This window comes from Oncorhynchus masou, chromosome 28, assembly GCF_036934945.1.
Source record: "Oncorhynchus masou masou isolate Uvic2021 chromosome 28, UVic_Omas_1.1, whole genome shotgun sequence".
Taxonomy (NCBI): Eukaryota; Metazoa; Chordata; class Actinopteri; order Salmoniformes; family Salmonidae; genus Oncorhynchus; species Oncorhynchus masou.
The window spans coordinates 25,257,047-25,283,983 of NC_088239.1; the positions used below are offsets into that span (position 1 = coordinate 25,257,047).

The 26,937-nt window shown below is 43.7% G+C and overlaps 1 protein-coding gene across 5 annotated transcripts in view; it reads right to left on the bottom strand.

The window, feature by feature from the left end:
• The window catches only part of LOC135517418 (RNA-binding Raly-like protein), a 161,251-nt gene that overhangs the window by 74,204 nt on the left and 60,110 nt on the right, over positions 1 to 26,937 (bottom strand). For 3 of the 5 annotated variants that reach the window (XM_064941680.1, XM_064941677.1, XM_064941678.1), the window contains exon 2: positions 16,890 to 17,163. In XM_064941680.1, the coding sequence (XP_064797752.1) occupies positions 16,890 to 17,145 (256 nt within the window). In that variant the 5' untranslated portion in view covers positions 17,146 to 17,163. Of the gene's footprint in view, positions 1 to 16,889; positions 17,164 to 24,840; positions 24,972 to 26,937 lie in introns of those variants that run through there. The other 2 variants (XM_064941681.1, XM_064941679.1) reach the window with 1 other exon arrangement.

Genomic DNA, 26,937 nt, shown 5'->3' on the forward strand with positions numbered 1-26,937 from the left:
GAATGTTATGAAGAGTGATCAGATGAATTGCAAAGTCCCTATTTGCCATGCAAATGAACTGAATCCTCCCCAAAATGTCCACTGCATTTCAGCCCTGCCACAATAGACCAGCTGACATCATGTCAGTGATTCTCTCGTTAACACAGGTGTGAGTGTTGACGAGGACAAGGCTGGAGATCACTCTGTCATGCTGATTGAGTTCGAATAACAGACTGGAAGTGTAACAGCGTTCTTCTGTTGAAGGAGGAGCGGACCAAAATGCAGCTGGTGGTTACTCATATTTATTAATGAAAATAGACTAGACAAGAAAATACTGAAACGTACAAAAACAACAGACAGAAACGTGAAAAAACTATACAGCCTATCTAGTGAAACTAAACACAGAGACAGGAACAATCACCCACGAAACACTCAAAGAATATGGCTGCCTAAATATGGTTCCCAATCAGAGACAACGATAATCACCTGACTCTGATTGAGAACCGCCTCAGGCAGCCATAGACTATGCTATACACCCCACAAAACCCCAAGACGAAACACACCACAATAAACCCATGTCACACCCTGGCCTGACCCAATAAATGAAGATAAACATAATAAATTTTGACCAGGGCGTGACAGAACCCCCCTCTAAGGTGCGGACTCCCGGACGCACATCAAAACAATAGGGAGGGTCCGGGTGGGTGTCTGTCCATGGTGGCGGCTCCGGCTCCGGCGCGGGACGTCACTCTATAAATGTCTTAGTCCCCCCTCCTCGCGTCCTAGCATAGTCCACCCTCGCCGCCGACCATGGCCTAGTAGTCCTCACCCAGGACCCCACTGGACTGAGGGGCAGCTCGGAACTGAGGATCAGCTCGGGACTGAGGGGCAGCTCGGGACTGAGGGGCAGCTCGGGACAGAGGCAGCTCGGGACTGAGGGGCAGCTCGGGACAAAGGGGAAGCTCGGGACTGAGGGGAAGCTCGGCACTGAGAGGAAGCTCGGGACTGAGAGGAAGTCCAGCACTGAGAGGAAGCCCAGCACTGAGAGGAAGCTCAGCCAGGTAGTTGGATCCGGCAGATCCTGGCTGGCTGGCGGTTCTGGCAGATCCTGGCTGGCTGGTAGATCTGGAAGAGTCTGGCTGACTGGCAGATCTGGAAGAGTCTGGGTGACAGGCGGATCTGGAAGAGTCTGGCTGACTGGCAGATCTGGAAGAGTCTGGCTGACTGGCAGATCTGGAGGAGTCTGGCTGACTGGCAGATCTGGAAGAGTCTGGCTGACTGACGGATCTGGCTTCTCCATGCTGACTGGCGGCTCTGGCTGCTCCATGTAGACTGACAGCTCTGGCGGCTTCTTGCAGACTGGCAGCTCTGGCTGCTCCATGCAGACTGGCAGCTCCTTGCAGACTGGCAGCTCCATGCAGACTGGCAGCTCCGGCTGCTCCATGCAGACTGACAGCTCTGGCTGTTCCATGAAGACTGACAGCTCTGGCTGCTCCATGCAGACTGACAGCTCTGGCTGCTCCATGCAGACTGACATCTCTGGCTGCTCCATGCAGACTGACAGCTCGGGCTGCGCTAAACAGGCGGGAGACTCCAGCAGCGCTGTAAAGGAGGAAGGCTCTGGCTGCTCTTAACAGGCGGGAGACTCCAGCAGCGCAGGAGAGGAGGAAGACTCTGGCTGCGCTAAACAGGCGGGCGACTCCAGCAGTGCAGGAGAGGAGAAAGGCTCGGGCAGCGCTGAACAGGCGGGAGGCTCCGGCAGAGCAGGAGAGGAGGAAGGCTCTGGCTGCGCTAAACAGGCGGGAGACTCTGGTAGCGCTGTAGAGGAGAAAGGCTCCGGCAGCGCTGGAGAGGCGAGGCGCACAGTAGGTCTGATGCGTGGTGCTGGCACTGGTGGTACTGGGCCGAGGACACGCACAGGAAGCCTGGTGCGGGAAGCTGCCACCGGAGGACTGGTGTGTGGAGGTGGCACTGGATAGACCGGACCGTGCAGGCGCACTGGAGCTCTTGAGCACCGAGCCTGCCCAACTTTACCTGGCTCGATGCCCACTCTGGCCCGGCCAATACGAGGAGCTGGTATGTACCGCACCGGGCTATACACCCGCACTGGAGACACTGTGCGCTCCACAGCATAATACGGTGCCTGCCTGGTCTCTTTAGCCCCCCGGTAAGCACAGGAAGTTTGCGCAGGTCTCCTACCTGGCGTAGCCATACTCCCTGTGAGCCCCCCAAGAAATTTTTGGGGCTGACTCTCGGGCTTCCAACCGCGTCGCCGTACTGCCTCTTCATACCATCGCCTCTCCGCTTTTACCGCCTCCAGTTCTTCCTTGGGACGGCGATATTCTCCAGGCTGAACCCAGGGTCCTTTACCGTCCAGTTCGTCCTCCCATGTCCATACCTTCTCTCGCTGCACCTTGGGGAGGCTACACTCCCCTGGTTTAGCCCAGGGTCCTCTCCCGTCGAGGATTTCCTCCCAAGTCCAGAAAGTTTTGTCAACCTGCTCCTGCTGCGGCTGTTGCTTGTTACCACATCGCTTGGTCCTGTTGTGGTGGGTGATTCTGTAACGGCGTTCTTCTGTTGAAGGAGGAGCGGACCAAAATGCAGTGTGGTGGTTACTCATATTTATTAATGAAAATAGACTAGACAAGAAAATACTGAAACGTACAAAAACAACAGACGGAAACGTGAAAAAACTATACAGCCTATCTAGTGAAACTAAACACAGAGACAGGAACAATCACCCACGAAACACTCAAAGAATATGGCTGCCTAAATATGGTTCCCAATCAGAGACAACGATAATCACCTGACTCTGATTGAGAACCGCCTCAGGCAGCCATAGACTATGCTATACACCCCACAAAACCCCAAGACAAAACACACCACAATAAACCCATGTCACACCCTGGCCTGACCCAATAAATGAAGATAAACATAATACATTTTGACCAGGGCGTGACAGGAAGCTTCAAAAGTAGGGTGGTGCTTGGAATCATTGTTCTTCCTCTGTCAGCCTTGGTTACCTGCAAGGAAACAAGTGCCGTCAACATTGCTTTGCACAAAAAGGGTTTCACAGACAAGGATATTGCTGCCAGTAATATTGCACCTAAATCAACCATTTATTGGGTCATCAAGAACTTCAAGGAGAGCGGTTCAATTGTTGTGAAGAAGGCTTCAGGGCACCCAAGAAAGTCCAGCAGCACCAGGACCGTCTCTTAAAGTTGATTCAGCTGCGGGATCCGTGCACCACCAGTACAGAGCTTGCTCAGGAATGGCAGCAGGTAGGTGTGAGTGCATCTGCACACACAGTGAGGCAAAGACTTTTGGAGGATGGCCTGGTGTCAAGAAGGGCAGCAAAGAAGCCACTTCTCTCCAGGAAAAACATCAGGGACAGACTGATGTTCTGCAAAAGGTACAGGGATTGGACTGCTGAGGACTGGTGTAAAGTAATTTTTATCTGATGAATCCCCTTTCCGATTGTTTGGGGCATCCGGAAAAAAGCTTGTCCGGAGAAGACAAGGTGAGCGCTACCATCAGTCCTGTGTCATGCCAACAGTAAACCATCCTGAGACCATTCATGTGTGGGGTTGCTTCTCAGCCAAGGGAGTGGTCTCACTCACAATTTTGCCTAAGAACACAGCCATGAATAAAGAATTGTACCAACACATCCTCCGAGAGCAACTTCTCCCAACCATCCAGGAACAGTTTGGTGATGAACAATGCCTTTCCAGCATGATGGAGCACCTTGCGATAAGGCAAAAGTGATAACTAAGTGGCTCGGGGAACAAAACATCAATATTTTGAGTCCATGGCCAGGAAACTCCCCAGACCTTAATTCCATTGAGAACTTGTGGTCAATCCTTAAGAGGCGGGTGGACAAACAAAACCCCACAAATTCTGACAAAATCCAAGCATTGATTATGCAAGAATGGGATGCCATTAGTCAGGATGTGGCCCAGAAGTTAATTGACAGCATGCCAGGGTGGATTGCAGAGGTCTTGAAAAAGAAGGGTCAACCCTGCAAATATTGATTCGCATCAACTTCATGTAATTGTCAATAAAAACCTTTGACACTTATGAAATACTTGTAATTATACTTCAGTATTCCAGAGTAACATCTGACAAAATATCTAAAGATACTGAAGCAGAAAACTTTGTGGAAATTAATATTTGTGTCATTCTCAAAACTTTTGTCCACGACTGTACTATGAAATAACACATATGGAATCATGTAGTTACCAAAAAAAGTGTTAAACAAATCAAAATATATTTTATATTTGAGATTCTTCAAATAGCCACTTTGCCTTGATGACAGCTTTGCACATTCTTGGCATTCTCTCAACCAGCTTCATGAGGTAGTCACCTGGAATGCATTTAAATTAACAGGTGTGCCTTGTTAAAAGTTCATTTGTGGAATTTCTTTCCTTCTTAATGTGTTTGAGCCATTCAGTTGTGTTGTGACAAGGTAGGGTTGGTATAATGAAGATAGCCCTATTTGGTAAAAGACCAAGTCCATATTATGACAAGAACAGCTCAAATAAGCAAAAAGAAACAACAGTCCATCACTACTTTAAGACAATGCAGAAAATGTCAAGAAAGTTTAAAGTTTATTCAAGTGCAGTCACAAAAACCATCAAGCGCTATGATGAAACTGGCCCTCATGAGGACCGCCACAGGAAAGGAAGACCCAGAGTTACCTCTGCTGCAGAGGATTAGTTCATTAGAGTTACCAGTCTCAGAAATTGTAGCCCAAATAAATGCTTCACAGAGTTCAAGTAACAGACACATCTCAATATCAACTGTTCAGAGGAGACTGCGTGAAATGGGGCCTTCATGGTCAAATTGCTGCAAAAAAACACTATTAAAGGACACCAATAATAAGAAGAGACTTGCTTGGGCCAAGAAACACGAGCAATGTCCTTTGGTCTGATGAGTCCAAATTTGAGATTTTTGGTTCCAACCGCCATGTATTTGTGAGACGCAGAGTATGTGAATAGATCTCCAAATGTGCAATTCCCACAATGGAGGAGGAGGTGTGATGGTGCTTTGCTGGTAACACTGTCTGTGATTTATTTAGAATTCAAGGCACACTTAACCATCTGGATTGTGCTTAGTGGGACTATCATTTGTTTTTATCAGGACAATGACTCAATACACCTCCAGGCTGTGTAAGGGCTATTTGACCAAGAAGGAGAGTGATGGAGTGCTGCATCAGATGACCTGACCTCAAACCAACTGAGATGGTTTGGGATGAGTTGGACCGCAGAGTGAAGGAAAAGCAGTGCTCAGCATATGTGGGAACTCCTTGGAAAAGCACTCCAGGTGAAGCTGGTTGAGAGAATGCCAAGAGTGTGTAAAGCTGTCATCAAGGCAAAGGGTGGCTACTTTGAATAATCTCAAATATATAATATATTTTGATTTGATTAACACTTTTTTTTGTTACTACTTGATTCAATATGTGCTTTTTCGTAGTTTTGATGTCTTCACTATTATTCTACAATGTAGAAAATAGTCTAAATAAATAAAAGCCCTTGAATGAGTAGGTGTGCCCAAACTTTTGACTGGTACTGTATATACAACAAGTTTTAAATTCTATACAGTTGCTGCAGTTAAAAGTGCTGAAGTGTGTAAATAGGGATACTTGTCCATAGAGGGAAACTGGTATGCACCTATGGTGTGTTTGGCTGAGCATACCACCCTCTGTAGAGCCCTGCGGTCACCAGTGGTGGAGTTGCTGTACCAGGCTGTGATGAAACCTGGCAGTATGGTTTTCGATGGTGCTCTTGTAAAACACTGAGAACACTGTACCTTGAGGATAGGCCAAATTTCTTCAGTCTCCTGAGGTTGAAGAGTCACTGTCGTGCCTTCTTCACCACAGTGTCTGTGTGGCTTGACCATTTCAGCTCCTCTGAGATATGTATGCCAAGGAACTTGACATTTTTGACCATGTCCACGGTGGCCCCATTGATGAGGATGGGGAGGTGCCCAGCCTGGTTCCTCCTGAAGTCCACAATCAGGTCCTTTGCTTTGCTGAATTTCAAGAGTGCATACCTCCTCTCTGTAGTCCAGCTCATCGTTGTTGGTAATCAGGCTTACTACATTCATGTCATCAGCGAACTTGATGATGGAGTTGGAACTGTGTGAAGCCACACAGTCGTGGGTATACAGGGAGTACAGGAGGGGACTAAGGACGCAGCCTTGTGGGGAAATGTTGAGGATCAGTGTGGAGGAGGTGATGTTGCCTACCTTCACCACCTGGGGATGGCTCGTCAGGAAGTTCAGGCCGAGTTGCATAGGGAGGAGTATGGTATTCCTTTTGTCCAGGTGGGTCAAGGCAGTGTGCAGTGCAATGGTGATTGTGTCATCTGTGGATCTGTTGGGCGGTAGACAAATTGAAGGGAGTCGGGAGTAGGCAACATCGGGCATGAGAAGGTCATGTGGTCTTTGACTAGCATCTCGAAGAACTTCATGATGACAGAAGGGAGTGCTACAGGTCAGTAGTCATTCAGTTCAGTTAGCTTACCTTTTTTGTAAATGGGGATGATAGTGGACATCTTGAAGCAGGTCGGGATAATGGCCTGAGCAAGAGAGAGATTGAAAACCTAAGAAAACACATCAGCTAGCTGGTCTGCACATGCTTGAGGGTGTGGCTAGGGATCTGTGATTGTTAGAGGCCCCTGCCACATACACCTCGTGTATGACTCACTAAATTGCTCCTCCACTTTGTTCCTATACTTTTGTCTCGCCACCTTGATCGATCTGCGTAGATCGTGTTTGTACTGTTTAACCATACGCTTGTCCTCGGTCACTTTTCGGTATTTATAAGCAGCATCTCTCTCCTTCAATTTTCCGAAAGGGCTGCCGTCAATCAACTTCTTTTGATTCGGGTAAGTTTTGAAAGTCACCATCGGTATCACATCATCTATGTATTTTTTTATGAATCCAGTGACTGAGTTGACGTATTCAATGATGTTATCGCCAGAATTGACCTGGAACATATTCCAGTCCACGTGATCAAAACAGTCTTGGATGCGCAGATCTGACCACCGGAATGTCCCTCTTGAGTCTTTGTTTGTAGGCGGGGAGAAGCAAAATAGAGTCGTGGTCTGATATGCCGAAAGAAGGACAGGAGAGGGCCTTAAATTACTTTGGTTAAAGTCCCCCACAACAATGAACGCTGGCTCCAGGTACACAATCCCCATTTTGTTCATTGTCCAATGAAGATCCTAGAGAGCATGTTTTGTGTCGGCTTGGGGAGGGATGTACACAGCTGTGGCAATAATCCCTGAGAACTCTCACGGAAGGTAAAAAGAGCAACAATTGATGACCAAGTATTCCAAGTCGGAAGTTCCTGTACGTTTCCCCCATTGCATTACTTATTATTGGTCCTAAAGGAGACCCCACTGCCTTTGTTCTTGTCAGAGAGAGCCCTCTTCCTGTCTGCTCGAGGAACTGTAAAACTAGCTGGTTACATATAATCCATTTGGAAGTTGGGGGAAAGCCAAGTCTCAGAAAACAGAGTATGTTGAAGAATCTGATGTCTCTCCAGAAGGAGATCCTCGCTCTGAGTTCGTCAAGTTTATTCACTAATGATTGAACATTTGCGAGTAGTATGCTCGCTAATGGAGGACGGGTCGATCTGTGTCTCAATCTCGCTAAGATCCCCGCATGTCCGCCTCTCTGCCAGCGTCTTCATTTCTCTCCGGCAGGACTCCCAGGCTGCCTGGTGCCTCACCGAAGAGGCTAGAACAAACAGGGATTTCTCGAAAACCTGGGAAATGTATCAGAATTTTGCAACCCTACCGAAAAGTCACATTATGCTTGCTTGCAAAGTGATGTGTAATTCATATTGGAATCGAGCCAGAGTTAGGATATCCAGCAGTTGACATTTGTATTCACCCGCAACCTTGCATTCATAATGACTGCCAGGGTTAGGAACAGTGTGAGGAGATGACCTAAGCCATTTAAACTGGAACAACCATCTCAGCAGAAAAATGTATGTTATTATTGTGAGGCATAAGATCAATTAATCAATTTCTCAACGGACATTTTTTTTTTTACCTTCATTTTACTAGGCAAGTCAGTTAAGAACAATTTCTTATTTTCAATGATGGCCTAGGAACAGTGGGTTAGCTGCCTGTTCAGGGGAAGAATGACAGATTTGTATCTTGTCAGTTTGGGGATTTGAACTTGCAACCTTTCGGTTGCTAGTCCAACGCTCTAGCCACTAGGCTACCCTGCCGCCCTCCTACCCTGCCACCTAGTGGTGCACATGCAAAAACACAGATATTAAAAACTATTCTTAAACAAATCTACCTGCAGTAGACCATAAAGGGAAAGACAATTAGAGTTGATGTGACTTCTCATTTAATTTTGAGTCAGTATCACATGAACATTTGAAGTAATAATGACTTTTCATTGACTTTGAGTTCAAAATGCCTTGGGGTTTACAGTGTATGAGGGAGAGCGAGAAAAAGAGAAAAAGAGAGAGAGAGAGATGTTTAGCTGAGTGGATTCAGCCCTGCTGTGGTCATTGCTGGCCAACAAAGACTCAGAAGCACGCGCACACACAAACACACACACACACCTCTCCATGGGGCTATACAGAAGCACAGCCTGGGCAAAGTGAGATAGATTATAGGCTGCATGTTGGCAGGACAAACACTGCTAATTCTGTGATTAGAAATCTAGGTTCAGGAGGCTGGAAAAGCTGAGCAGTGAATCAGAGTCACAGCACACAGAGCTTTAATAGACCTGCCAAGCCCCCCCTCTCTCTCTCTCTCCCTCCCTCTCTCTTTCTCTCTCTCTCTCTCTCTCTCTCTCTCTCTCTCTCTCTCTCTCTCTCTCAAAGCACACTGTGTGCTGTATCTTCCAATTATTATCCTATTATATACAGAATAGGATCCCTGTGCAGTTCCCATTTTCTGCTGTATATTCAGCCTTATGTACGCAGTATCCCGCTGAAGACACACTGCTTTCAGCATTATGGTCACAGTGTTCTTACATGCTGTATATTAAGTGTTATGGTTCTACGTGGAGCTCTTTCAGGTGAATATTCATCATAATAGCTGTGTGGAGTAGTGTGATGAGAACACAGCGTATATTCACACACTGTGATCACACTGTGAGTCCACCTCAGTGTGTCAGTGTGTGATTAATGAGAGAGCAGACAGACAGTCAGGGTGCATTTTAATCACCCACAAGGACTCTCTACTATACAGACAAGATTGTGTGTGCGTGTGTGTGAGAATGAGAGAGAGTTGTTTTGAAATTATCATTCCAGCGAGGTGTCTTAAATTCCTTATTTTTTGCCTCTGGAGGAGAGCAAATAGTAGAAACCTCCTTCATGTCCTCCCTCCCTCCCGCACACACGCACACACACGCGCGCACACTACACAGAGTCGAAGCCTCAGAACCAAACGCAGGGACATAAAAGACAGAGAGTAGGTCTTATGGGGTTAGTCCTGGCAAAGCTCAGTCCAGTGGATCAGGAAGGATTGGCCTTTCTAGTTCCATACTACAATCCCCACGGAACTCCATTCAGTCAGGGGTTGTGCAATGCTGCTTAACTATGGTCCTCACAACTTTGTGAGGGCTATAGGTGAGGGCCACAGTGAAACAGCATTGCACACCCCTGACTGAAACGTCCTCATGTTTCCTTGGCGTAACCTTGAAGATCAATGGCTCTATTCAATCTGTATCACTGAAGCATTATAGATTGCACAATGGATATGTAAAGGTAATTTCCAACTGAGCCGACATATGCAGCGTTTACCGTCAATGCAGTCTCCGCTAACGTGGGAACATGGCCTTGACATTTCAATTACGCTGTAATGCTGAACTTCTGCAATACGGATTGAATAGACCCCCAAATCAGAAAATCCTGTGGCTTCTGTTGATTCATGGAAACTATCGTACACCTAGGTATCTCGAGTGATCGCCTAATACAGTATCTACCATCACTGGTTACATACTAGCCTCTGAAGCTTATTCTTAAATCATTTCAAAGCTCCATGCTGTTCTTTTGTTCAGCATCCATAGGGACATTTGGACCTTTTCAGGTTCAACATTTGACTAAATCTGCTGACTATGGTAGTGTGTAAGATTGTGGGACTGAATGATTTATTTGAATGGAGGAGATGGATAAGCTGCCATTTTATGAAGAGATGGTGTGACCTTTCCTTTCTGTTCCAAAAGCAATGTGGCACAGACAGGTGGGAGAGTGGGATGAAGAAAGAGAGCAAGAGAGAAAGAGAGATTACAGAGGCAGACACAGATACTATGTAGAGTTTGGAAGAGGCCCTACTGTCATTTCATCCTGCCCCTCCCTCCCTCCCTCCCTCCCTCCCTCCCTCCCTCCCTCCCTCCCTCCCTCCCTCCCTCCCTCCCTCCCTCCCTCCCTCCCTCCCTCCCTCCCTCCCTCCCTCCCTCCCTCCCTCCCTCCCCCCCCTCCCTCCCTCCCTCCCTCCCTAACTCCCTCCCTCCCTAACTCCCTCGTTCCCCCTCCCCTCCCTCGTTCCCTCCCTCATTCCCTTCCTTCCACTGGTTATTTTCTACGTGTGTTTCTACTTGCCATGCATCATGTTGGCCCAAAATGACGATTGATTGCGGAGTCGCTGCCACTGTAATCCGCTTAGGATGGATTTTGCATCTAAATCACTTTGTTATGTATGTGCCTAACTCTTGCCAATTCCATTTGGAGACACAGCGATAGGTGATCCATCATTCATTACCCTTCACTGTGCTCATTACGGCTGTAATATAATAGCAGAAGCCCCTCTACTGTTCAGGTGAAGTGCACACAAGGTGTGCATACAATATGGGCCACATATTGGCCATTGCACCTTGGGTTAGAGCTTTGGATGGCAGCAGGTTACACAACATCATATCAACATTTATTGTTTGTGATGTGTGAATACATTTCTGTTGGACTCACATTTCTGTTGTTCATTTCTCTCCATAGATTTAAAAGGGGGAAACAGAAAAAAATGAATGACGAGTCTCTCTGGAAATGTTTGTACGCTCTCTCTATTTTTCTCCCTTTCTCTTCCTCTCCTTCTCTCTCTATTTGGAGCTGGAGGCTCAGGACCCTTTATACCCGGCCACTCTAACAGCATGTTGTGTTATCCTATCAGTCTTCTCTACCAGTGTCTCCATCTCTCCTTGCCAGCCACACACTCCTGCTGCCACCAGGCTCACAAACACTAAACACAGTTACAACAAACACTACAAGACACAGGGGAGGTACCAAACAATATTTCTGTTCATAATATTCTCTTTACCACCATCAAGATAGAAATGAATCAATCAATGATTATCATTTTTTTTTCTCCAGAACATCTGGGTACACTGTAAAACCATGAAACATGTGACATCTTTATAACCTAAACGTCAGTGTTTAAAATGTAAATATCAGGCATTTCGATTTGAAAATAAGTGCTATCACATGAATTAAAAATGAAAGTCAACTTTTCCCAAGCAGTTTCCAACCAGGAAAACACTAATGTTTGAACCCTAATGACTTTAAACACTCATGTTTACTTTCCCATCGTCCTGTTTAGAGTGTATTTGGTCATTAGAAAATGATGTGACTTCCATGCCTTTTATTTCAGTGTTAGGAACGTCTGTCGCCTACATTTCAACACAACTGAATAGGACATTTGATTCAATAAATCTTTTCAATTGCGTGGTGTTGTTGTTACTCTACTGTGTAGTTATTTCCGTTAATGCAGAACCCAATGGAGTGCTCGGGGGGGTGCGTTAATCAAAATCAAATCAGAGTTTATTTGTCACATGCGCCGAATACAACAAGTGTAGACCTTACCGTGAAATGCTTACTTACATGCCCTTAACCAACATTGAAGTTCAAGAAGAGTTAAGAAAATATTTACCAAATAAACTATATGTAGGTAGGGGTGAAGTTACTATGCCTAGATAATAAACAGTGAGTAGCAGCAGTGTACAAAACAAATGGAGGGGGGTGGTCAATGTAAATATTCTGGTGGCCATTTGATTAAGTGTTCAGCAGTCTTATGGCTTGAGGGTAGAAGCTGTTAAGGAGCCATTAGGTCCTAGACTTGGCGCTCCGGTACCGCTTGCCATGCGGTAGCAGAGAAAACAGTCTATGATTTGGGTGACTGGAGTCTCTGACAATTTTATGGGCTTTCCTCTGACACCGTCTATTATATAGGTCCTGGATGGCAGGAAGCTTGGCCCCTGTAATGTACTGGGCCATACTTACTACCCTCTGTAGCGCTTTACGGTCAGATGCTGAGTAGTTGCCATACCAGGCGACGATGCAACCGGTTAGGATGCTCTCAATGGTGCAGCTGTAGAACATTTTGAGTATCTGGGGACCCATGCCAAATATTTTCAGTCTCCTGAGGGGGAAAAGGTTTTGTCGTGTCCTCTTCACGACTGTCTTGGACCATGATAGTTCGTTGGTGATGTGGACCTCAAGGAACTTGAAACTCTCGACCCGCTCCACTACAGCACATCAATGTTAATGGGGGCCTGTTCGGCCCGCCTTTTCCTGTAGTTCACGATCAGCTCCTTTGTCTTGCTTTGCTTTGTACATGCAGGAACCAATGGAATACTCGAGGGGAGGGGGTGTTCATGGAGGAACCAATGGGATGCTCGAATGGAGGTGTTCCTTCAGATGCAGGAATGCCCCAAATTGCGGGATGCAGTCACGCACTATTGGATTTTTAAAAAATAGTTTGTTATAATATCTACAGTATACACATTGAATAATTCATTGATTTTATACTACACAAGATAAATAATTGACATTTTATAAACTAATTGAACCCGTTACTGAGATTGTTGTTCCAGTTTAGGTTTTGGTAGTTTTATCTGTTAAGTCCTTCACCATAGCAGTCATTCTGATTTCAGGTTGTGGGTGATAAAATAGTCAAATTCTTGGCTATTGTCTTTCTGGCTGTATTTTGATAGGAATTAATCATTTCACAAACAATCATATTGTGACATTGAGGTCTGATGAGACTCACCAGCAAAGATTTTCAGACCCCAATGTTGTGGATAACTAGGCCATATCTAAAGGCCTTATGCCATGTGTGATAAAGTCAGAAATCATAACCTTTTAATGAAAATGCATTTACTTAAGCAACCACTTGTGAAAGCCCTCAACAAATTAAGTTATTGAATGCAATAACCATATGTCTGTCACTGACTAACACAATCATAGGTGGGTACCACACACAGTCACGGGAAATGCATGCTGGGAAATATGCAAATACAGCTGTAAACACCACAGTGTTAAAACAACAACCCATGTGTTTCGTTTTTAAAACCCAAATGCAAATAAACAGTTCTAAACACTGTGACATATTTTTATTGAAATTCAAAATGCCTTGACACGTTTAAAAAGTGTAATATTTGAGTGTTTAGTTATGTGTTCAGATCCTAAACACTTGTTTTTACAGTGTTTGGAACTCACAGTCGTTATAAAACCTCCTGCCCATTGACCAAACCCTACAATAAGGGAAGATGCTGTAGTAGTCAAGAGGGAAAACTAAACCAACTCCAACCAGGTCAGCAAGCTGGGCAGCATCATACAAAATTCATCCAATACCGGTTCACATACCTTTGCACTGAACCTGTCAAGGATATACCGTACAATCTCAATTAAGCTCTCAAGAACTTCCACAATGCAGTAAGTCTTATAACAAACAACACTAGAAACAGGGGAAAACTAAGCTGAGAATGCTACTGGTCAATTTATGGATTCAGTAAGGAAGACATGAAGCACAAGATCAGCCATCTCAAACATATGACAAATCTATATAAATATAAAATGAGGGCGTATGTTTTGATGAATTATAGATGGAATGCTAATTCAATTTCTTTTCAGGTCTACTTGCAGCAAGAGTCCAGTAAACATCTCTCCAAGACAAAAGCTGTTATTTTCTCTGGCCGTTTTCTATTCTGAGGTTGCAGTGCTGCAGGCAGAAATGTAGGTGAAGCATGTTGTGTCATCCTCAGGACCTCCTGGAGTTCCTCTCGTTGAGCATATGTGGATTTGGACACTGCGCTGTGCTGACACATGGAAGGGTACACTGCATGCTGGGATGGCTCAGGGCTGCGAGTCAGTCTCTAAAGTTACGTAACCATGGCAGCCCAATGAAGGGTGAGGTAAGGGAACTGTCATCTCAGATGATGCGCTATGGTGGCATGAATGTTAGCTGTCGTTATGGTGCCAACGGGAAACTTCCACACAGCCATCAGCCAAAGGGGAGGAATACTCTAACAACATGAACTGAATGAGAAGGAGAAGGGTAGTGTGGCTGTTAAAATAGGCATCAAATAGCCTGCAAGACATGACAAATGTCATAACCCCTAGTGCTAGACAATGACAATTGACCTTCCAATGCCATAACGCTAGTAGTGGGTTGCAACTCTCTCCTTTTTGCAAGATTTACAATGGCACATCACACTTATATCACTATTTTCACCATGGTGTTTAGGCCACAAGCAACTGACAGGCTTAACAGCACAATTTCCTTTCATGAGAATTTATGGAGAGGGAGAACAGGTTCAGCAAGTCGTCCATTTGGGAGAGCCGGTCCTCGATATATAATTGTACTGCACATTCACAACTCTACACAATGTTATTAAAGCATATCAGTCCAGGAGGATGAGAATGAATATTCATCATTGTCAATCGAGGATGTGTTTTCAAACATTACTCTGCCACATGATTTGCAGATTGAGTGATCATGTCGATGACCTTTGGGAAGTGATGAAAATACCATGCACAACCACTCATAAGGTAGGTAGAAAGAGCAGAGAGCAGTAGAACACAAGAAATGTAGTGTCATTTGCAAAAATCTAATGGAAAATGACCTGTCACTTTAAAAGTATTCAAGGGGTTTTTAGATTATTTGGTAAGCAATGTATCATGATAACCTTGTGACAAAACAGGTCATCATTAGGGTTGCAAATTTCCTGTAATTCCTGTAGGTTTACTAGAAATCCCATATAGAAGATTCCCCAAAATCTGGAAGTAATAAGAAGAAAATCTGGGAATCTTCCAACCCGGGATTTCTGGAAAACCTGTGAAATTTGGGAAAGTTAAGAGAAATATGTCGTAATGTTGGTCTTTATGTAACACCCCAAAAAACAACCACATACTGCCTTGTCGGACCCACAGCACTTCAGGTAGTTCCATAAACACACATCAGTATGCCTGAGATTAATCTCTGTCTCCTTCTCTACTAATGGGTCTTCAGTGACAGAATCACCAAAGTAGAGCTAGTGACAGAGTTATTGAACGCTGAATAGCTTCAACATTTGTATTCTGATATGGGGTTTGTAAATAGAAAACAGCCTGAGGCTGTGTGCGTCTTCAGGAAACAGCAAAGCGAGTGGCTTTATGAAAATAAATATTTATATTCAAGTTGCTTATCGTAAAGCAATGTCGGATAGTATAAATATGTAACATCCGGCAGGGCTCTCCAGGACACTCGCCATGACTGCAGAGAGAGAAAGAGGGAGCTTGGCGTAATAGAGGCTTGGCGATGGTATCTATCTCCCTGACTGGATTCCATTAGCCAATGGTTCTGTCTGTTCTGTTTACATTCTGAATGCACAAGTTCAGACTAACACAGAAACTGCAAGTGAGAGGCCTAAAATACTGAAAGACATTTTCAGTGCATTAGCCATCATCAGTCATCTAGCCAGCTATCACTCACGTAATAACCAACAGACCTGTGTGTTGCTGGAAGATTATATAAGGGGCATGGGAGGATCTCTCTCTCTCTCTCTCTCTCTCTCTCACACTCTCTCTCTCGCTTTCTCTCTCTTTCACTCGCTCTCTTGCTTCCTCTCTCCACAACACCATAATTTCTCTCCTTTTTATCTTCTACTTTTTCTCTCTCTTTGACACACTCTCACTGCCCTTGCATGCAATTACATCTAACCAAATGGGCTAGTTTTAATAGTGGTCTCTTGGCTATACTCTGCATTATGTATAGAGAGCTGATGCTTTGTGCCACAGATTTACATTGCAAAAACAAAACAAGTTTTCTGAAAGCAGGTCAATTGGATAATGAGACTGCAGTTAAAGGGTAAGTTATCTGTAGCACCTCCTTGTTAAAAGTAGTGGTCCCAAGAGAGGTCAGGGATTTCAGTTAGACGGTGTACTGCTGCAGCGCATCTGTAATTTATCTTTATGTCTCCTGAGGGAACACACTGAATACATTTTAAAAAGTGAGAACCAAAATGGCTGCCGTTTAGAGGCTCACCTACTCAAAATCCATAGATCTAGAGTCACAGAAAGGGTTTTAAATGCAAACCTTGGCACAGCAAAACAACCCTGAAACTAGCATTGCAGTGTGTCAACCAAGGTCATATTCAGTTGAAAGAAAACATTTTTGAAACAGAGTGAACAAAGAGGTAGCTACTGCCTGAATTTTTCCAAAAAGAAAACAGGTCTGTGCTTTTCCTTTAGTGGTTTTAGCCACAGGAACTCTTAAAGGAACTTGACATACTTTAGTGAGCCACATTCTAACTGTGTTGACATACGCTACTACTTAAACTAATGGATTCAGCAGGTCCCCTTTCCTGAGAACAGCACGACATACATACTCTTCAACCTCGAGAACCATGAGAGCATCTTAAACAAGCCTAAAAGACGTCTCAGGCATGATGGGTCCCCATGAGGGACATACAGTCCATTACTCTAAAATAGCACAGTCTATATTAATACTTTTGCTGTGTTCAATGGCAATGAGTACATATGCATAATGCACTTGAAACCAAATGTCCAAGTTTACCAAGCCATTTCCTGGCTATATGATGGCTAAAAGAGGTCAAAACAATTAACTCAACACTGAAAGAAAATCTGATGCTCACATGAAAAACCAGGGAAAATCAAAATGGCAACTCACCGAGCGGCTGTCCAGCGATGATACGTGCGTTTTCTCCGGCCACGGCGGCGCGAGCATTCCTCTCGCTGATGTACTGGACGAAGGCGAAGCCCTTGTGAACGGAGCAGCCTACGATCCTGCCATACTTGGCGAAGATGACCTCAATGTCGGTCTTCTTGACGATGGCGGTGTTGAGGTTGCCGATGAAGACTCTGGAGTTGAGGGAGCGCGGGTCATTCTTGTTGGTCACGTTGCTGGTCTGAATCTTACCGGTCATCCTCCTCCGGTTGCCCTCCTGGGACACAGACAGATACAAGGAGTAGAGGGCTTTAGAGTCACTAGTTAACCCCAACCCCTTTGCTGAGAGTTGATCTAATGTGAATGGAGAGAAGACATCATGTTCAACTTTGGTTTATTTTATGCTAGTGCAATGATCAAGTGAGAGTAGCAATAATGAACACTGCAGACAACTAAACCATGTGAGATGACTGCAAAAAGTTTATAACACATATTGAGCATACTATTGATCAGTCACAAATTTGTTTTGAATACGTTTTGCACAAGTATTTGAAGTGATACGTCTATTTTTATAACAGTGTCTCTTTTTGTGTGATGTCAAAATGTCCCCTGAAATGGAGTATGACTTGAATGCCGCCCTCACAACCATTTTAAGTGAGCTTGTCATGGCCCTTACATAACATTGTAGCATTGTCAGTTATAAAGATATCATCGGGTTGCACAGAGTCCTTGTGTCAACAGGAATAGGCTTGAAATACAGATTTGGGCTGTACAGCACTTCATTCAATGCTTCTCGATGTGACAGCCCTGCACCTAGAGCGCAAAACACCATGCTTGTCACTGCTATACCAAGTTCACTAATCTCCTTCAGGGCTGTCTTCAGCATCTCAATGGAATCTCTCAGACTAGCATTCATCGCACTGATTGAGACATTTTACTCTGGAAAAAGGGGATACCTAGTCAGTTGCAGAACTGGCTGCATTCAACTGAAATGTGTCTTAAAGCCCAACCCCCTGATGCCTTAATCGACATCCACGTCATCGGCGCCCGGGGAGCAGTTGTTGTCACATTATTGGTCGTGCAAACCTTTACAACTGTTGTGATATGGGGGACCACATAAGCATTTATCCCGTGTCAAACAAGCAAACTGGTGCCACCGTTGTTAATGTCTAAAAGAGTACCACGCTGTATAATTGAATTGACCTTGGAATACAATAACAGAGTTAAGTGCAATATTCAGTAACAGAGAAAACAATCACTGATCGTCCTGGTCTCTTGCTTCAGTGTCCCTGAGACAGGAGAAAGGGAGATAACATCTATTCTGCTTTGAGACCAAATACCTGAATAATGGATCCAATTCTCAGTAAATAGGATTAGTTACCATGGTAACACAGATACTGACTGACGCATGCACACACGCACTGTTGCATTGTTGTGAGGTCCCAGAAATGTAGGTTTTCATTCATTTTCCACCAAGGTGACTTACCAGCTGAAATTTTCCCATTTCCCTCAAAGCTCAGACAAACACAATATGTGGTCTGTGGTCTGATAAAACATTTCTATCTCCCAGAATTTGCACAACGCTACACATTTCACTCTCCTCTCAGTTTATGTAATTTCCTTAATGATAACTTATAGCTACATTTCAGTACACTAATTGACGAATACTTCACCCTTTGTAAGGTTTCATGATCTGTTTATAAATAGGTCAAATGGCATTATTTCTAACCTGAATCCCATTGGCTAAACATGCATATTTCCCCCCATTTGACACGCGTGGCTATTACTAACCTTCAATAAGACGCAATATTGCCCAAGTCAAATACTACCGATAGAACTGTCCCTGACCATTGAGGGAAGTTTCTCTCCAAAACTAGCTTGTTTTGTACCTGGCCGAGGGAGGAAGCTGTTCAGTCAGCCGCTAAATAGAGAGCAGCCATGTGATTTACAGGGGAGAGATTCTCTGTCAGTCGTCCATTACACCCGAGACTGAGATCACTCTAGTATGGCTGTTCAGCAGCCCACTCGGGAACATAAACACCACTCCTTCATGGCTTTCTCTGACTTGTGATAGTACAGTATATGCGTTAGCCATTAGACACTCCATCTGCACTTCAAAATCATCTACTGTCCTGTGAGTGTTAAATCTAAAGCATCATAGAATGGAGACAATCAAAGGAAATAAGGTTAATCCGAGAGGAAACCCTTTCTTCAATGTGTGTGTGTGTACTGTAATATATGTAATATAGACGGTAATTGTAGGTATTATCAACAGTAAAAATCTCTGAAACGTTTAACTTTAGTATACTGTAAATTATAGTGCATTGGATGAAAAATGCTGTATTTCAAATGGTATTGTAATTATCCCCCACAGAATACAGTACTGTACCATATCTTTGGAGCACTAAAAACTTTTTGACCATTAATTAGTGGGTGCATGTTGTTTCTCTCTAATTCTCTCTCTCTTTCTCTCTCTCTCGGAGGACCTAAGCCCTAGGACCATGCCTCAGGACTACCTGGCATGATGACTCCTTGCTGTCCCCAGTCCACCTGGCCGTGCTGCTGCTCCAGTTTCAACTGTTCTGCCTGCGGCTATGGAATCCTGACCTGTTCACCGGACGTGCTACCTGTCCCAGACCTGCTGTTTTCAACTCCCTAGAGACAGCAGCAGTGGTAGAGATATTCTTAATGATCGGCTATGAAAAGCCAACTGACATTTATTCCTGAGGTGCTGACTTGCTGCACCTCGACAACTACTGTGATTATTATTATTTGACCATGCTGGTCATTTATGAGCATTTGAACATCTTGGCCATGTTCTGTTATATTCTCCACCCGGCACAGCCAGAAGAGGAATGGCCACCCCTCATAGCCTGATTCCTCTCTAGGTTTCTTCCTAGATTTTGGCCTTTCTAGGGAGTTTTTCCAAGCCACCGTGCTTCTACACCTGCATTGCTTGCTGTTTGGGGTTTTAGGCTGGGTTTCTGTACAGCACTTTGAGATATCAGCTGATGTACAAAGGGCTATATAAATACATTTGATATGATATATTTGTTGCACCTGTGAGTAAGAATGTTGTATCAATTGAAGTCATATGTGATTATAACGCCCCAACAATTTAGTGGTCATAAACAGTCAAATTATGATTTTCATGAAAATTGATGATATTTGTATGAAACCAGATCAAAGTATGACGACCAAAGTATAACAAAAATGATATATTGATAAAGTTTGATCATTAAGTTACTGGTCCCCTCCCCCATGTCTAACACTTGGATTCAGGATTATTAAGAAGGTAGGTTGACATCCCCTTCACCCTAACTCTCATTTTAATACACCAATGGTGACATGTTATTCTCTTACCTACTTTAAATAAGTACCGCCTTGTAACCAACATCGGAGAAGGCGTGTTTGCAGAGGGGTGTGGTTTATATATCTACATAGATACTCTACATTGCAAATATATCCTGAACAAAATACAAACACAACATGTAAAGTGTTGGTCCCATGTTTCATGAGCTGAAATAAAAGATCCCAGAAATGTTCCATACGCACAAAAAGCGTATTTCTCTCAAATGTGTTTATATCCCAGTTAGTGTGCATTTCTCCATTGACAAGATAACACCTTTGACAGTGCTGTCAGTCAAGGCAAGCTCATGAATATAAGCTTGTTTGCTTTTGTCAATTTTTTTGCATTTATATCCAAAACAAATATTATGGGTGATATTTTAGTTGCTTGGAAGGCTATTTTACATGGGAATCAGAGTGACTGTTCAGGAAATTGAAAATGTATAGGGGACAGATTGAAGGGACAGCAAGGCTTAAGCCTCAGATGGTTGAGCATTTTGCCATGTCCTTTTGATCTGTTTTGCCCAGTTTGGATTCCTTTGTTAAGGCCTCCAGAAGTGCAAGTGACATAAAACATAAAATATTCATTAGTATGCTATAAACGCCTGCTTGCAACAATCCCTTGTAATTACAGTAAAATACTGTGAAATACAAACTCCGTCCCTTAGTGAATTTCATTCATTCATCCATTCACTCCAATTACGGTAGCATTTACTATTTTAAATGGCTAATTCAGTAAATTTGACTGTAATTGTACTGTGTGTACCTGCATTGATGAAGTATTTATAGTGCAGTTGGCATATTTTACTTGCCACCATGCTGCCTGTGAACTACTGTCAAATTCACAGCAACCCCTGTCATCCTTAAGAGTTTAAGCAGGGGGGATCAATTACCCATATTTAACCCCTGTCTTTGGCACTGCTTACAAATATACTTCCATCATTTTTTTAAACTGGTACCGGACTATCTTCAGACGAGTCTTGTGATCCTTGTGGAGAGCAAAACATGTATGTGTTTTTGAGAGTCTCGCCTTTCCATAGCGAGGTCATATTAGTGTGTAGCCCAAACTGTTCGGACTCTACAGACAGAAGTTTGCAGATCGTCGGGTACCTACTTCAGAAGAGTCCCGTGACGGGGGAGAGGGGGGGTTTGTAAAACAAAATGGAGAACAACATCGTGATTGTCTCATCTTTCCATAGAGTGGCCGTACAAACATCGCTGTAGCTCGGCAACCTTCCACCCCAGATGCGGAAGGCCACCATTAGTGGATGTGGTGGACTGAGATGCAGCCAGTGCAAAAAAAACAGATAACTCTAGTTTAAATAGGCAGATTTTATGGGGATTTTTAAATTATGCTAATTACATTTCCGCGGGGAGCGGACATCGACTCCAGGCTGAAGTATGTGTTTGACTTGTTTCTGAGCTTGATTACACTGTGAGTTACCTGCTCTTATAGCCTTTATATTTATTGGCAAGCAATAAAAAAATGCTGGTGCAGGTACACACACACACACACACTCATTTTTTATGGGTTTACTGTTATGATGAGCATCGAAAAGTAATTTAGGCTGGCAACTCGGACACCCAAATGGACGTTGTGGACAGGGAATTAAGAAAGTCCACAAATAAGCGTTGGACCGTTAGATTGCCTCTCAATGTCATCCGATAAATCACGTGGGTAATCACATGTGCCCTCTTCCTCACCACTGCCTCCTCATCACTGTTAGAGTTCCGGTCTTTTTTTCAGCACGGGCCTCTTAATAGATTTCATCTCCACTTTTCCTGTTGCTGTTTACTTTATTTACAGCCTGCATTAAACTCAACCACTTGAGTGACATTGCAATGAAGAGAACATGTCACACCCTGACCATAGTTTATTTTGTATGTTTCTATGTTTTGGTTGGTCAGGGTGTGATCTGAGTCGGCATTCTATGTTGGATGTCTTGTTTGTCTATTTCTATGTCTGGCCTGATATGGTTCTCAATCAGAGGCAGGTGTTAGTCATTGTCTCAGATTGGGAACCATATTTAGGTAGCCTGGGTTTCACTGTGTGTTGGTGGGTGATTGTTCCAGTCTCTGTGTTTTGCACCAGATAGGGCTGTTTTCAGTTTTCGTACGTTTGTTATTGTGTTAGTTTAATCGTGTATAGTTTCCTTATTAAATCAAATGAATCACAACTACGCTGCATTTTGGTCCGCTCCTCCTTCCCACAACGAAAGCCGTGACAGAACATTAGATAACAACTTGGACGTCAAACATGGCGCAAACTGATTATGTATGGGAAATACTAAATGCTGCGGAAACAGGTACAGCAAAAGTTCTAAGAATGATCTAAGCCATTTCAGTGATAAGCCCACTATGCAATGTCCTAGTTCCCTGTTCCCAATATCCCCTGGTCATAAAGCCTAACAGAAATACTCTCCAACTCATTTCTGTCTCTGAAATAAGACCATAATGATATTGGTTCTCCAAGAGTTGACTGAAATCCATAACCTTCACCAGCATAATAGACTGATGCAAAAAAAAAGCCTCAGGATGAGAGAGTTGGATGACAAACTGAGCAGGGCAAGTGCTAGGACTGGCAGTGTAATGGATTGTACCAAGGTAGAGAAGGTTCTCAAAAGGGAACCGTTTGAGTTCTGAAGAGGTCTGCCTGTGGGTTCATTAAGCTATTCTCCAGAATTGACTTCCTGTGTAATTTGCAACTCTGCCACTGCTCATTTCCCCCTCTGCCACAGTCGCCCTACTCTGACTGTTGCCAAGGCAGCCTGTCATAGTGACAATCCGCCTGAAAAAGCTCAGTCAAACACTCACCTGTTTTTCCCATTGTGACTGGACACTGTGCACAACAAGATCCATCGATACAGTAAATTACTTCACTCTATTAGTGTAATGAGTATAGACTACCGATATTACATTGTCTCTTGCCTTCCTCATTCTACAGCAATGGGTCTAAAGTAACTCAAGGACCATGACATGCAATATGCAAAAGGTCTCTCTCTATAACCCGCACTCAAAGATGTTCAATGGCTTTAGGTTCAGTTCATATTCATTGCCATCTGTGGAATGTGGGACAACATGTCACTATTGTCGGCTGCGATGTCCACGTTGTCGCTAATGTTCCGTGTATGAATTCTGTAACATGACATTACTAAGACTGAGAACACCATTCTTCTTCCAACACGGAACTAAAACCCTTCCCTGCAGGGGTTTTCTCCTCACCTTGAACAAAGGTGTGGTGTGGGACAAGGGGAGGAAAGGGAGCTACAGGAGTTTGTGTTTGGGAGCATTGCAAATACCAAATGGATAACTGTGGAACTCGAAATTGCCTGACAGGAATCACTTGTCCATGATGGACAGGGGAACACTTTTGCAGTGACTGGATTTAATTGCTTTCCAACGTACGGTCGAGCTACACATTATTTACACCAATCTCCCCGAACACAAAGAGGTGCTAATAAAAAAAAGATCAATCCCTGTCTGGTTGCAGTTCCACTTGATTGGTAAGGCTGGCACGTTCACTCTAAAAAAAATATATATGCTGGGTTAAAAACATCCCAGTGCTGGGTAAACAGCAGACAGAACACACGGTGGGTTATTTTTGACCCAGCCAGTTGGGACACCCGTGAGAGTAAATGCTATTCCGGTTAATCTGTTATTCCGGGTTAATCTGCTCTGTTGTATTGTCCATACAATATATGTTACGGTTGAGCACGGACACTTTTGTAGTTTAATGACACTTGCAGAAGTTGAGTTTCTCAAGTGATTACGTATATCCCAAAGTTGGGATAGTTATTACTTTTAGGATATTTAAACAATCATGTAAATGATTGCGTATTAAAATATATAGTGTGTAAAATAGTGAAGGGGCATTTTAATTTGCGGTATATTAACATAATATGATGAACAGGTCACGGTGAAGGTTGGCCAAAAAGACCTATCAGAAAGGCACGGCCCCATTCGATCACCACTTCTAAAGACTGATCTACTGGGTCAACCTACTGTCGCATGAAAGTGAATAAAAACCCAACTGATGGTTAAATTAACCCATGTTTGGTAATCCAAAGAATTGGCCTACTGGGGGCGTGGCTTTCAGAAAGTTATTTTCGGTCATTCATGTTCATCATGTTAAGTTGGTAAGCTGAAAATAAACATGTTCCTTCTGTATTTGCACATGAATTATCTTTATCTAAAATTCATGACACTATTATAACATAGTGGTAATTATCCCAACATTAGGACATGCATAGGCACTTAAGAAACTCATACTCTTGCGTAAGCCTTATTAAAACTACAAACGTGTCAGTGCTGAACCTTTAAATGTGCTGACAATACAACAGAACTGGATTTACATTTACTCTCATGGGTGGCCAAAAATAAATATCTGAAAGCCACACACCTACTAAGTCACACCTCCAGTCTTCTGATCTGCCCTGTTGGATCATAGCTTAATAAACCAGCAACAACAACACCACTTAAAGAAAAAAATGGGTTGTTTGTGACCCAACTGGCTGAGTCAAAATAAACCAAAGTGTGTCCAATATTTACCCAAATTGCATTGTTTTTAACCCAGCATAAGTGTCATTTATCATAATTTGAAACCAACCTCTTCGTAAAAGATGGCTCTCCCATATAGGACATGCAAATCTCCTCGATAGAAGGGAAAATGAAAGAAAAACCCTCTGCACTGGAGACAGACGCTGGGATGAGTGATGATAATGCTTGTAGTCAGCTCAGGGTTTGCCCATGTGTGAAGTCAACAGGTTCCCCTTCTGATGACTTAACCTGAAGATCTCATCCCTCTGTCTACCCCCACTTATTTGACCCTTGTGTATTGCCTCAGGTGATTGGTCAAATCCGTGGGCTCCAGGCCAATCCATTATCTACTGCAAACATGCCTTGGTCTGCAAAACGCTTGCCCCCAGCTTACCCTTGGACATTGGACATATGTCTAGCTACTACCTCTCTTGGAATATACCAGTGTGAGACAGATGGTATCAATATTGTCAGCCTGTAACAGCAGTGTGAATGTCACCGAGTTCAGTATCTATTTGCATCGATCTGCAGATCTGCGATCTGAGGTACAGCAGAGGTATATCAATTGGATTTAAAGGTACCACCAAACATCTCTCAGTTTGTCGGGTCAAAGCAGGCAATCATACACACATGCTTACGGTTGGTAATGCAGTGACTGAGTCTTAGTTGTTTTGGGTGCACTTGATTTCAAGGGATGCTTTTCTTCCCTCGTTAGAATCTATGTCATGATTAGAACTCTTAGTACCAGGTGCAACTGAAAGTGCTTTTAATGGGAAGAAATGAGCATTTGCTTATGTTGCACTCTGCAGGGGAAGTAAAACAGTGTCTCAACTCTTCATTAGTACAGATAATCACCGGTCCAACTATTATTAGTGGCTCCTTCAACAAGCAAAGTTTTGAATCAGAAATATACAGAGTACATTTTGGTTTTCAAAGGTATGCTTCTATCAGAACTGATACCATGTGATGGTGAAACATTCTTTGGCACCGATGAGTGGGGTTTAAGGACAATTAGCATTTGAGGGAACACATTCTTGTTTCATCAATAACACTTTTTGAAATATATTCGCTAAAAAAGTATTGGCGGTTGTCCGAGACATATTTGCTTGGTGGAAATCAAAACATTTGACTACAAAGAGTCTGAAAGTGCTCTGAAAGTGCTTTAAGTGCTGAAAAGCCTGGCTTTATCAGCATGATGACAGTCCATTATGTGTCTCTCAAGGCTTGCCTGAGACAGCCTGAGTCTGATTGGAAGGAGGAATAAATGGAAATCATTTGCAAATGGACAAAATACTCAGACAAACACAAAAGGCAACATTCCCAACTGAGTAAGTGACCGGAAGTGACCATCTCCCAGAACTGAGAATTGTGCCACATTTTCAATTTACTGACCCTTTAAGTTTTATGTGTGTCTGCAGTGTACTATTATAAAAATATCCAGCTACTGTACATTATCTCTACTCTGTATTAGATTCTCCCTCCATGTTCTCCAATGGTGCTATGTTGACAGCATGTGAAACATCAGTAGTCTTGACTTGACCCATGAGTAAGGAATCTCCTCATCCACCAGACCACCACCCACTTTCCTTCCCTGCAGTACTCCTCTCATCTCTGACACCACAGTGACGCCATGTTGGTAGTTCTGCGTCTCAATCTCTTTTTTCTACAGTGCATATTTCTCATGCAGAAGTAATGCACGATGAGGTAGACAGGGAGCGCACACAGACCTGCTTCTGATTTTTCCTCCCCTGTTCTCACTCAGAAAAACACAGCTGCGAAGTAGCCCTGAGGTATGTATATGTGTGCTTGTGTGTGTCTGTCTATGTGTGTGTCTGTCTATGTGTGTGTGTGTGTGTCTGTGTGTGTGTGTGTGTGCGCAAGTGTGCGTGCATGTTGTGAACGCATGTGTGTGTATGTCATAACGATGCCTCAAACGATTTGCCTTCCACACACAGTATGTGCATATACAGTAGAGAACTATCTACTAAGACTAGCCACACAATTCAGTTTGATTTGATGCGTACCTCTGCTACAAACTCAAGGTTAGATTCTTGTAGAATTACTGAACCTCTCTGGCCCTCAAGCTCATCTGCGTTCCCCTGCAATTTCTCTGCCTCACCAGGCTTTTCTCATGATCGACATATATCCATAGCACAGACAGAAGAGC